This window comes from Doryrhamphus excisus, linkage group LG20 (genome assembly GCF_037039965.1).
Source record: "Doryrhamphus excisus strain RoL-2023G ecotype Guam linkage group LG20, RoL_Dexc_Guam_v1.1, whole genome shotgun sequence".
Taxonomy (NCBI): domain Eukaryota; kingdom Metazoa; phylum Chordata; class Actinopteri; order Syngnathiformes; family Syngnathidae; genus Doryrhamphus; species Doryrhamphus excisus.
In genome coordinates this window covers 12,951,394-12,964,950 of record NC_136376.1, presented here as the reverse complement: position 1 = coordinate 12,964,950, position 13,557 = coordinate 12,951,394, and the positions used below count along the sequence as shown (strand labels likewise).

General features: G+C 40.1%; 1 protein-coding gene across 1 annotated transcript in view; it reads right to left on the bottom strand.

Moving 5' to 3' along the window:
• Nucleotides 1-5,416: 5,416 nt before the first annotated feature.
• vwc2 (von Willebrand factor C domain containing 2) overlaps nt 5,417-13,557 on the bottom strand; it is a 60,613-nt gene continuing 52,472 nt past the window's right edge. Inside the window, exon 4 of the mRNA XM_058058013.2 lies at nt 5,417-6,201. Coding sequence (XP_057913996.2) covers nt 6,050-6,201 — 152 coding nt within the window. The 3' untranslated portion in view covers nt 5,417-6,049. The remainder of the gene's footprint in view (nt 6,202-13,557) is intronic.

Genomic DNA, 13,557 nt, shown 5'->3' with positions numbered 1-13,557 from the left:
TGAAGATTTAAGTTCTAAGACGAAAAAAAAATTCTTACATAATCATTCACTTCTAATGATTACCAAATCCATGAAGATAAATGACTGGAGCAGCAAAGGAGCAGTATTCTGCAGTTTTATATGCATTTTTATACGTTTTTATATGCATGCATGAGTACATTTTAAAAGATAAACAATGATGCAAATTCAGTGGGAGTGTAAATTTTTTGCCCTCGAGGCTCACTCAGCAGCTTCAGTTCAAATCACTGTTTCACAAACATCCAACATAAACATTCATAATCCTCACGAGGGTTGCGGGCGTGATGGAGCCTATCCCAGCTGTCTTCACCCTGGACTGGTCGCCAGCCAATCACAGGGCACATATAGACAAACAACCATTCACACTCACATTCATACCTATGGACAATTTGGAGTCACCAATTAACCTAACATAGTGTTCAGTGAAGTTGTATTAATATATTCCCAACAGTCTATTATCTTCATTTCATGTGTATCTGGATTTTCTAGTCCAATCAGATTTCAGCTTCATGGGTTGCCATATCAGTGTCATCTACACAGGGCCTTCAGAATATGGAGTGCTGGCCCCGTCACAGACACACATTAGAGGTGGGGCTCATTTATTTCAAATTTGATCAGATTTGCCTCTCAGATGTCATTTATGGACCGTCGCTGGCCTCCCATAGGCTGTGACACATTGCTGCAAAGATAAAATAGACAAAAAAATCCAGCAAAAAAAAAAGCTAGATAGCAACATATGGCAATGTGTAATATAAAAAATTCTAGCATAATTATCAACCCCCATATTTTTCCTGGGTAACTATCGTATTTCCTGGTATTTTTCTGGTTTTTATAGTTTCCCATATTTTCCCTGTATTTTAACGTTCATTTGGAAGAAAAAAATAATCGTCTGCACTGGCAGCACTCTGGACTTTTCCACCGTGATGATCTCTACATGATGGTAATACAGTTACTTTACCTCTGAGCTATACTTTTTAAATCAAGGTTACAATATATTTCATTGTCTTTATTGAAGGCAAATAACTGGAGGACATTTATTCCTGAGCAGTGTGAAGCAACTTTAATTGGCAGTGTTGGCCGATTGCAATAAATGTATAATGAATGTCATCAGCACCAGTAATATGATCACAAGTTGTGAAAGCAGAGCAGTGTGTACTGGCCAATTATGGAGTTTCAGTGTTGAGAAGACCAGGGGCTAATCTTTTATGAGGGTCTATGACAGATGCGGCCAATTAATGGCCTGTCTGGAGGGAGACCAGTTTAGATGCAGCCCATTTAAAATATTTGACGACTCGGACCATACGTTGTTTTATTTGTTTTATGGTCATACACTGGGACCACAGTTAAATATGCTGGAGTTTAAACTACATTGTAAATGGGGACCTATTATAGTTTTTCCACTTATCAACTTGGGATGGCTCTGAATGTTTGGTTTCAGAGAGTTTTTTCTAACATCTCATACCTGTATAAGGAAGCTGCGGCTCCAGGAGGTGGACGAAACCCACCACACATTCGTTACCTAAAGACCCACTTTTTGACACTTTGTTTTTTGCCCGTTTTTCAAGTCCACAGCTGATGCTTTTTCTTCTTTTTTTGAGCTGCTTAAATGACACTTTTCTGTTGGACAAGACCCACCACATGGCTTGTACCTGGGCATGCCCATATAAGGAAGCTTGGCTCACTGTAAGTCACAATGAGTCGGCACGGAGCGATGGCTTCCAGGTTGGTTCATGTTTGAAGGAAAGCCAACTTCCCGAAGGAAGGCATAAGTGGCAGAAGTGGTTGGAGTTGCAGATTCCAGGTGAAGAGGAAAATATTTTGTGAGCATGGGACTGGACTATCTGGCAAACTGTTGCTGAAGTCCTATGCCTGTCCAACCTTACTTGGTCATGTTGAAGAGTCAGAAGCGTAAGATGTAAGTAACAATTTATCAGTGTCCTGTGTTTATTTTGTGTATGTAAACGGTGTAGCATTATAGAGTGTGCATATAGGGAACATCTTCCCTGCATGCATGCAATTTACAAGTTTACTAATGTCTGGAGTTGCCAATAGCCTTTTCCACCACAATTGGTGGATCTACACAGATTTTTTTAAACACGACCTATGTTACCACTCTTTGAGTTCATACATGGTAAATCGGCACTGTTCCCCATGAAGGGAACTGGGCTTGTATTGAACCAATTCATTTGTACACTACAGTAAATCTATTTTACTTTAGGTAAGAAATGTAGGCACAAGAAGAAAAAGCATCTGACTAACATTTCACACTTGTATGTATGAGCACAGTTCTATCATTTCTTGAATGAATGCGTTTGGCTTGAGAGGACAGTCATAGAATCTGGCATATTAGGATTGACAAAAGCCCTCAATTGAGCCGAGCACAGAAAAGCCTGTCTGCTTGCATGTACATGCATTTAGGCTGATTTGCCTCAATCCCGCTGGCTGGCTCCCAGGCACGTCTCGCTGTTGGAGATGCAACACCGTTGTCTGGCAACCCCCTGGATCACAGCGTTGTGCTGTATGACTAAGGCATTGCAAAGTGTAAGAGCACTGTGCTGCTCCTGTAAAAGATGGCAGGTAAACACAGAAACACAGCATTTGCATTCATTGATTCAGCCAGCCCTTCAGTGCTCATTACCTGGACTTATTATGAGCCATCGTTTTGATCTGCTGGCTGAGGCTGGCCGGACACATGCACTCATTACTTCCCAATATTAACTGGAGGTAGCAAATAAAACTGCAGGTTGAATGTGTCAGATTTCATTTTGAAGCCTTGGAAGCCAGTTGGTGGCTACAAAATCTAAACATGCTCTTATACTATATTTCTATCCCACCGAGTGAAATCGATACTGCGGAGTAAAAGTCGTTTTTTGTTCCTAAAACACCAGTGACGATTTTATTATACTTAGTGTGTACTTGTCTTTATTTTATTTTCACTGACGTTCCAATTGTGTACAATTTATACAGCAACTGTATACCAGTGGATCACAATAGGCTGCCTGACGGCCACATCAAAGCCAACCAAAGCTTTTCATTTGGCCCTCCCAACATTATGGAGGACCAAAACTGCCAAAATAATAAATAAATAAATAAAAACAAAAATGAAAAAAACATCAAAAAATTAAATACAAAAAAATAAATATAAATGGAAATAAAAACAAAAATATATTTTTTTTAATTTTTGAATCTTGTTTTTTATTTTTGTATTTATTTTTGCTTTTATTTATTTATTTATTTATTTATGTACTAGGTATGCCTGCAAACGGCCACAGCAAGAGGAAGTATACAGGGAGAAAAGTATACATTTACCGGGACAATAATGGCGGGGTCCACCAGGAAGTCGGTGTCCGAGCTTCTCGGGGACGCTGCCAATCGTTTGGATGATTTGGAACGTGGTAAGTATGAAACAGCTGATGTGTTACGCTTTTACTTAATTCCAGTTCAGGTGTGTTGACTCTTTCTTTACTTTCTGCTTTCACAAGCTTCAACTTCGGACGAATCGGACGAGAGTGGTGTGGTGACTTCCTCTTGCTGTGGCTGTTTGCAGGCATACCTAGTCAATTTTCGCACTCACATGTCGATCAACCAATAGGCGAACAGTTCAACCCAAGACACACTTAGGACCGCCCCCTCATTTGAATAGTTTTTCCTTCTGCATTTCTGAGGACCAAAACTGCCAAAATAATAAATAAATAAATAAATAAAAGTGAAAATAAAAACAAAAATGAAAAAAAAATCAAAAAATTAAATACAAAAAAATAAATACAAATGGAAATAAAAACAAAAATAAAAAAATATATAAATAAATAAATAAATAAATAAAAGCAAAAATAAATACAAATATAAAAAACAAGATTCAAAAATTATAAAAATTTTTATTTTTGTTTTTATTTCCAATTATATTTATTTTTTCGTATTTAATTTTTTCTTTTTTTTCCATTTTTGTTTTTATTTCCACTTTTATTTATTTATTATTTTGGCAGTTTTGGTCCTCCTACAGGTGAACATTTTTGAACAAGTCAAAAGAGGAAAAAATGTTTGATAACCTCACATAACTTCTTTGGTGGGGAAGGAGCTCAAGCTTGTGCTAAACATTCCAACTACACATAGGCGGACTCACCTTGACGCACAGTTTGGGTTCTGGAACCAAACTCCTCTGTGATCAGTGTTCCCCAGTGAACAAGAGGGTCATCTCCCTAAGCCTTCCTACGCAGCAAATAGCAGCTCAGAGTACCCAGCCGTCTTGGAGTCTAATGGGAGGGTGCTGGAGAGCATCCTTGCTGCTGATTCCGTAGTTCTACCGGGATACTTCACCGCCCATGTGGACAATACCAGTGTGACCTGGAGGGGTGTGATCAAGAGGGACGGCCTCCTCGGTCTGATCCCATCTATCCATTCATCCATGCATCCATTTTAATAAACACCATGAGGATGTCCATACGTGCACCAGAACACTAGCAAACCTTTGTAGTTAATAGTTATATTATCAGACCTGCGTCCGCATGTTCTGGACTTACGGGTGAAGAGAGGGGCTGAGCTGTCAACTGATCACCAACTGGTGATGATTCTTTCCCTTTCTGAATGAATGATGAACCTTTCTTGTTTGATGCAAGGTACCACTGAATATGATACAATATATCTGTATCAGTACATGCCTGTACTAATCAGTGATAACTCAAACACAGACAGTAGATACAAATAAATTTGGTCTTGTTGCTTTGAAGCTAACTTGACCAAAAAAAATTGCTGCTGTTAAAGGAAACTTCCCTCAACGAGTCATTAGCGTGTTAACCTTGACAGCCAGGGTCGGGTGCGGAAACATTTCTCTCAGGCTCTCAGGCATGACAGAGAATAATTAGAGTAATGTACACAGGTCTTATAGATATATAATATATATTTTTTAGATAAGTTGTTTTATCAATACATTAATGACCACATATTAATAAAATTGAAAAAAGTACAGTATTGCACTTACTGAGCTGCTATTGTGTGTAGTGGTTAACGTTCTGGCCTTCGGAACGCCCCAGGTTCAAATCTCCACTAGTAGAAGGGAATCCAGATTATAAAGTGCTCAAGCCAAAATCTGTATGCGGATCAAAAGATCCGCTGTGGCGATTTCGCAATCAGGAAAAATCCGAAAGAAACAAACTATTGTACATGTTTTATACAACATTCAATATTCCCAAAAATATAGCTTTCCATCTGAAATAAAGCCTGCTTACTTTACAAGAGTGTTTAATTTTGTTCATGTTTCACACATTAGAGGCTCACCTTCTTGATTCACATCGTATATCTGCACTACGACTGCATACACAACAAACATTTGATTCATTTGGGAGTTGGTAAACAAAACAAGCACCGGGTTGCATGCAGACCTATCGGAAGTATGACACAGGCACCCGCAGAGCCACAGACTGGCGTTTATTTGAAACAGGATCACACAGCACCAAGATACAAAAAAAGCACTTTTCAAATCAAAGCACATTTGAAACAGACAAAAGAACGCAGCACAAGTCATAAACAGTCAGGCCAGCTTTAACATCACTTTTAGATCCGTACTCGATCGTCTTGGAACAGCAAAGCTCCACAGTTGACTGACTACACGGGTCTTCTCTGCACTGCGGTCATTAAGGAATCGGTGTGAGGATTTGTCAGACTTATGGAGACATAAAATCTCTGCCCCCATAGACAGCCGGTGTTTTCTATACATTCTATGTGTTTCTCTGCAGTCCATGACGCTGTTTATTAAAATACCAAGCCTATAAAAATATTACAGCTAATTCAGCATAATGACGCCTGCCTATACAGAATTTGTATATATTGATAAACAATTCAATACATAGATAAATAGATATTCTGTGTACGGATTATAAATCTTCATAAAAGCCTTTGCTTAGTACAGAATCCAAATGCTGAGCTGGTCACAGGCTGCAGGCTGACCCTGATGTCCGGAAGTCTGGGTGAAAGGCCAAGTGTTTACATGGATTGGCGCTGGTGTCGCATACCAACGTTCCTCTCACCGTGCCAGTCTCTAACCGCGCTGGCACTCGTTCTTACTGCAGGTGGCCTGACGCTCGATCTGCCAGGTGCCCTCTTCGTATGTGCAGTAGCAGATTGTACACTCGTCGATCTTCACCTCTCGTCCGGCAGGTATCACAGTTGTGTCTGCAAAACAGTTGGGACCTGTTGGCAGGCAGAAGAGTAAAAAATGACAAGAGCGAGTGAATATGCTGGGATAAATAACAGGCATTACAGCAAACTTAACCTTAACCTTAGATAATCTGTCTCTGCTGTTAGTGTAGTCTATTCTGTCCAATGTCAGGTCAGGTATCGAAGGTTATTCCTGATTCTTCATCAAATCAGGCTCTAATTTGTTGTGGTTATCAAGGATGTACATTTATATTGCATTTTGTTCTAGATGAAAGCTTTCCACTCATTGATTTGGCAAATATTTATGCCCCTGTCAAGGCATGCCCTGCCTGTGTACTCTTGTTGTTTTGTTTCTTATTTTAATCTTCTCACCTTGAGACCTGTCATTTGCTCTCTTCTGTGCATTTGATTAGCTTTTTCTGCCCCTCCTGTGTCTACACGATGTCGGTGTGTTTCTGTGTCCTTTTCATTTTAACCTGTTCCTGCCTGACAGCTTAGCTCATATGTTTGTTCCTCCTTCCAGGTTTATACTGAACTATTGTGTACGTTCCTATATCAAGAAAGGTCCAACAGATTTTCATGAAATGCCCTGAACATGCTGAATGACCTGCTGGTCCAAATGATCATAAGTATCATCTAGGTGACAGTAGCAGTGGTCATCTGTGCAGCCCAGCCTGGCACGCACCAAGGTTTGAACATTTGAAATGAAAGTTATATCAAGCAATAATTTAGCAGTCCTAGGCTGGCATCACCATCAATTTATAGGAATTTTGTACAAGACATACAGTATTTTTCACAAAACATTTTGTCGAAAACTGAATCCTATGAAAACCTGGGCGTATGAAAACTGAGGTTCCACTGTACAACTGAACAAACCCAGGTTTTTTGGATTATGGATTCTAATAAAATTGTCGGGAGGGCATCAAAGTGCAAGAGAGAACAGCAGCAAGATTTGGGAAATAGAGTGTACAATTTATTACAGTTGTTACAAGATCTCGTGTCACGATTTGCAAGATTAAAATGTAATTTATCGTTCAGAGGACACCAGGCCTAGACACCAGATTATACTAATTTAACACAACAAATGAAAATGAACTTGACCATTTTGCTGGTTTCAGTATATTGCCATGTGCATGCGTGTATGTTTTCCTTGTATTTGGCCTCCAGCACCTTGGTGTGTTTGTTCCATAGAACAACAGCATGAACGGAATGAGACCTTTTGTCAGTCATACAGTACAGTCTCTTTGTCCTGGTGGGTGGAGGCGGGGCTCGTAAACACACAGAGTCCAGAAGAGTGTAACATAGTAGAAATTAAATGAGTAGACTGTAGAGGTGTATGTTTTAATAGTGAGTGAGTATGTTTTTAAAGTGAGTGTCTCATGACAGCCCTACCATTTATTGAAAACTGCGTTTAAACTCAAGTAGGCTGTTTCATCAGCTGATGAAAAGGTAAAGACTAAAAAGTCCAAATCTGTGCTAAAGTCTGGCTTTTATGTAATTTATGTAATTTTCTATCTGACATTCACACAATGACCCCCTAATGGAAAAAGGCTCTCCGTCTTTGAAAGTGACATCTGTGAAAGAAGGGCTTAAAGATGGAGCCCCAGGTTGCACAGTGGCATCAAATAGTGGCTGGCTGATGAGTGCCAGCTTGAGATCTTTTAAGAAATTTAAAATCACTGTCTTCCTGCATCCATCATCAAAAAGGCACAGCAGGGACTGTATTTCCTGAGGATTATCAGAGACAACAATCTTGCACAGAAATTGCTTGCTCTTACCGATACTCCACTGAGAGCATTCTAACATACTGCATCTGTGTGTGGCTTTCCAGCTGCACAGCGGCAGACAGGAAAGCACTCCAAAGGGTTGACACCACGGCCCAGAGGATTACTGGCTGCTCCCTTCCTTCCTCTGTGGATCTCTACAATTATTGCTGTCTAAAAAAGGCAACGCACATCCTTAGGGACCCGGCCCATACTGGACACTAGACTTTAAAAGCCTGAACCAACAGAATAAGAAAGAGCTGTAATTGCACTGAACTTGCCATAACCGCCATAACATAATGTACATTTACAAGGAATTTCAAATTCAAATTCTTTTTATTTCTTTCACACCACACCTTACTCTATTCCGAGACAAGGATCCTTTTTATTGTTATCTACAGTGAGTTTTTTTTAAATAATCTTGTGATGTACTTTCATATGGCACAGAGGAGAATGCGTCTTTCATTTACTTGTGCAGTTCAATGATATCGCTACGTTCAAAGATATGATGCCAGCAGGAGGTCACAATGGTTTGAATGTCTGACAGAAAATGACACAAAATATTTCAGGGTAGATTTGGACTTTGTAAGACTTTCATCTTAAACATATAGAGACTGTTTGAATACAAATGCAGTTTTCAATCAATTGTAGACTATTGTCTTCTTTTTGCATTTTAAAGCTCTATTTACAGTCTGGTTACAATCCGTAGGTGCAAAATGTGAATATTTTCTCCCTGCCTTAAAGTGCTCACGTCACAAAAACACAAGTCAGTCTGGTTCTTTTCGCCGTGGAAAAAAACACTGAAAGGCATATTTCCTCTGTTAGATGTGTGCTCGAAGGTTGAAATATTTAGGGTTTTCACGATTTTCTGTACTGAAGCTTCATGCAACTGAAGAGCCCTTAAGAACCCTTCCACCTGTAAATGCCCATGAAATACTATATATTGGTTTCTAAATTCTTGTGGTACAGTTTGGTAGAACCTCAGTTGTTATATATTTGTCGATATTATGGCCGATGGTTGTGTGGAAGGCTTTTGCTTGAACACATTTCCACAAGATGGCATTCGCTACATCTGATTACTCGCTATTGTATGTCGACACCTTCGGAGGACAATTGTTTGATACTCCACTTCAGATAAAGGGTAATTTATGACTGATTGTGTATTACCAGAGGTGGCTTCTCCCATCTGCTGTCCCAACTTTCTTTTTTGACCAAGCTTGGACAGAAAAAAGCAAAAACCCAGAAGATGTTTGACTGTGGAAAGGCATACCAAGGTAGAAGTAAGTACAGTGCATCCGAAAAGTATTCACAGCGCTTCACTTTTTCTACATTTTGTCATGTTACAGCCTCATTCCAAACTGAATTAAATTAATCTCTTACCTCAAAATTCTACACAAAATACTCCATTATGAAAATGTGAAAAAAGGTTTTTTTGACATGTTTTGAATTTATTATAAATAGAAAACAAAAAAAATCACATTTACATAAGTATTCACAGCCTTTGCCATGAAGCTCAAAATTGAGCTCAGGTGCATCTTTTTTCCACTGATCATCCTTGAGATCTTTCTACAGCTTAATTGGAGTCCACCTGCAGTAAATTCAGTTGATTGGACATGATTTGGAAATATAATAACTGTCTATATAAGGTCCCACAGTTGACTGTGCATGTCAGAGCACAAACACCAAGCATGAAGTCAAAAGAACTGTCTGTAGACCTGCAAGACAGGATTGTCTTGAGGCACAAATCTGGGGAAGGATACAGAAACATTTCTGCTGCTTTGAAGGTCCCAATGAGCACAGTGGCCTCCATTACTCGTAAATGGAAGACGTTTGGAACCACCAGGACTCTTCCTAGAGCTGGCCGGCCTTCTAAACTGAGCGATCGGGGAAGAAGGGCCTTAGTCAGGGAGGTGACCAAGGCCCCGATGGTCACTCTGTCAGAGCTCCAGCGTTCCTCTGTGGAGAGAGGAGAGCCTTCCAGAAGGACAACCATCTCTGCAGCAATCCACCAATCAGGCCTGTATGGTAGAGTGGCCAGACGAAAGCCACTCCTTAGTAAAAGGAACATGGCAGCCCGTCTGGAATTTGCCAAAAAGCCCCTGAATGACTCTCAGACCATGAGAAACAAAATTCTCTGGTCTGATGAGACAAAGATTGAACTCTTTGGTGTGAATGCCAGGCGCCATGTTTGGAGGAAACCAGGCACTGCTCATCACCAGGCCAATACCATCCCTACAGTGAAGCATGGTGGTGGCAGCATCATGCTGTGGGGATGTTTTTCAGCAGCAGGAACTGGCAGACTAGTCAGGATAGAAAGAAAAATGAATGCAGCAATATATAGAGATATCCTGGATGAAAACCTGCTCCAGAGCGCTCTTGACCTCAGTAGACTGGTCATGTACCTTGACCATATAGACAGTAGACATTAGCACACAGCCAAGATCTCAAAAGATTGGCTTCAGAACCACTCCGTGAATGTCCTGGAGTGGCCCAGCCAGAGTCCAGACTTGAATCCGATCGAACATCTCTGGAGAGATCTGAAAATGGCTGTGCACAGACGTCTCCCATCCAACCTGATGGAGCTTGAGACTTATTGCAAAGAAGAATGGGCAAAACTGCCTAAAGATAGGTGTGCTAAACTTGTGGGATCATATTCAAAAAGACTTGAGGCTGTAATTGCTGCCAAAGGTGGATCAACAAAGTATTAAGCAAAGGCTGTGAATACTTATGTAAATGTGATTTTTTTGTTTTCTATTTTTAAAACATGTCAAAGAAAACTTTTTTCACATTGTCATAATGGAGTATTTTGTGTAGAATTTTGAGGTAAGAGATTAATTTAATACAGTTTGGAATGAGGCTGTAACATGACAAAATGTAGAAAAAGTGAAGCGCTGTGAATACTTTCCGGATGCACTGTAAATCCACATTGTTTTCTACTAGATATATTCTACGAATGTTAGAATAATAATATAGGCTTTCATGCTAAATTTTGAGGCTAGTGAAACAGTGATTGCTGCTCAATCTTCCTGTGTCTTGTAGTTGTATTTTGGAAACAAGTATTATTAATATTATTTGATGTTTCAGCGCAACAACACTTGTGGGACACCTTGAGCAACTGTCATCTTCATACGAGGAACATATTTCTTGACATCACAGTGAAAGCGTCAAAGACAGGAATCACTACAAGCTCTCTATTTCCACTCTATTTCTAGACTCTATTTCCAAATTTGTTTTATAGGGGTGGAAAAAGACAGAAAAATATGGATACATACACATTGAAAGGAATGTGTCATGTAGTGACCTTTCCTGACGGCATGTAATCCGAAGCAACCCAATGCAGAACACATATACGGAATGCATTAGAGTCGTGCCCTGGGGTCACTTAAAAGGCGGAATTTACACTGTGACATTTCCACTCAAACTGCCATGAATGATTCAAAGAATTAAGATCTGCTTATACTCTAGCCTTGGACTGCCATTAGAAGGCTCCGGAGACCACAAAGTAGCCTCTTCTGTTTTATATGGAGAAGCGTTTTCTATTTCTCCTTACACGAGGGAACCTTTACTGTTTTTACCTACACTGACTAAAACCTTGGCTATCTACTTAATGGAGCAATACAAAAAATCCTGGCTTAATCTAGAGAAACAATGTAGTTATCTTCAAAAGATGGTTCCAGTGTGGGTTAAAGGTGTTGTGTAGCTTTGCTAGTTGATGTGAAAATACACTGGAAACGCTCCTGCAAACAAAATGTTCACAACATCTGAGGTGAGGAAAGTGAAATTCCAAATAAAATGCCACAAGGACAATTCTTTTATGTGCAATGCATACAATGTTACATGTTATTATTATTATTACAATGTTATTACTGCAAAATACATTTTGCAGAATAGACATGGGGGGAGGGGGGTGGATGACTCCCTACAACAGCTATAATATATTTGGATATAATTGAATGAATATAATTTATTTGGATTGAATACATTTGGCAATTCTGTACAGTAGATGGCTTACACACCTGGCCTGCCAGAGAATAAGAAGATGTAGCAGGAAGGAGTCACTATATTGAGCGGTGAGTAACCCGCCACACACACACCTGGGGGGCTGAGCAATCAACACTTTTGGAAGTACCATAGCTCATTGTTTTTCTTCGGAGCCCCTCCCGGATGACTGAGCTCCTCACCCAATCTCTCAGGGTGAGAGAAATCCCCTCCTCAATGAATCAACACCTTATCATGGTGGAGGGATTTGAGTGCCCGAGGAGCCATGTTGTCTGGGGCGATATCAAACATGCTGACATCGATTGCCAAGCTTTCAAACTGAAACCATTGAGGTCGTACAGACTAGTGCTGATTCCTGCAGTAATATGGAGAGTGCATCCCTTGTCAGTCCAATATGGGTGTTGGCAACCCGACATGACACAGTAGACATGCACAGTCATGTACTGTTTGTGTAGTCATGACATGAATTGTCATGTCACCATCACGATAGTTTTTTGTGATCGGCTTCAAAAAGGCATGTGTCAGCATATGCTGATCAGGTTACAGAAATGTGTTAGAATCTATTTTGAATTTCTCTTGCCAAATCTACACATTATTTCTCTGGATTGTCCTTTATGGTTGATGTGATTGGATCACCTTTGTCTCCTGAATATGCCTTTGTCTTCAACCACAAGTAAAAAAAGACCCCATAAATCATCCACTATCTCCACAGCTGCACTCGACAGGAATTGTTTCATGCAGCATCAGGTATAGCATAACAATGGGTGTTTCCTGCACTAACAAGGTCTCAAGCTGCTGTGTTACACATTACTCTGTAATTAAGAAGCAGAAAATGGGAAGTCTTTCCTCTGGAAATGCCGGCGCATCTCATTGGGCGTCAGCACCCGGAGGAAGTGTGCTGCTGGCACATCAATCAATGTGAACAGCCTGTCAAAATGTCAACACATTCATAGTCTTTGGATGCACGCACACACCCTTGCTGGGGAACAGCTCATCCTTTGCCCGCAGACTGCTGTCGCTCCTGATTCATCATCATTAGGTCTCTTTACAACACACTTTCACCAGTAAAGTATGTCAAAGGTTTGCTTGGACAAAAAATATCATAAATCAACCTTCAAACCTCATCTTGATTACGTCGCAGTCTGCCAGCTACTCATTCACCATTGCATTGGTGCATGCAGGACACATTCATTTTCATCACCCTATTATTCTTTTTAGGCCTGGCTTCATTTATCTATTCTAGAATCTTTTATCCATCAGTCCCTGTCTTCCCCTGCTTTTTGCAGCACATTAGGCACCACAAGAGCTTTTCAACAACACTTGCGGAGACAAATGGACTGTGCATGTGGACCACACTTACGCTACAGCATTTGTTAAGGGTTAACAAAGGCAGTATATGGAAAAGGACAGACATCGGCACCTGTAGCTCTGAGCATCCCTCCATTCCTAAACACAAAGATCAGAAGATCGCCATTATCCTGTAATGTAAAAGGAAAAAAAAGCTGAAACCACTCATCTTAATGGACTCCTTGAGTGCATTTGCATTATAAATGCAGAAATAAAAGTGACTCTAGTTCTGTAAAGAGATAAAACAGTACCCACCATAAAAATCTTATGGAATAAATGC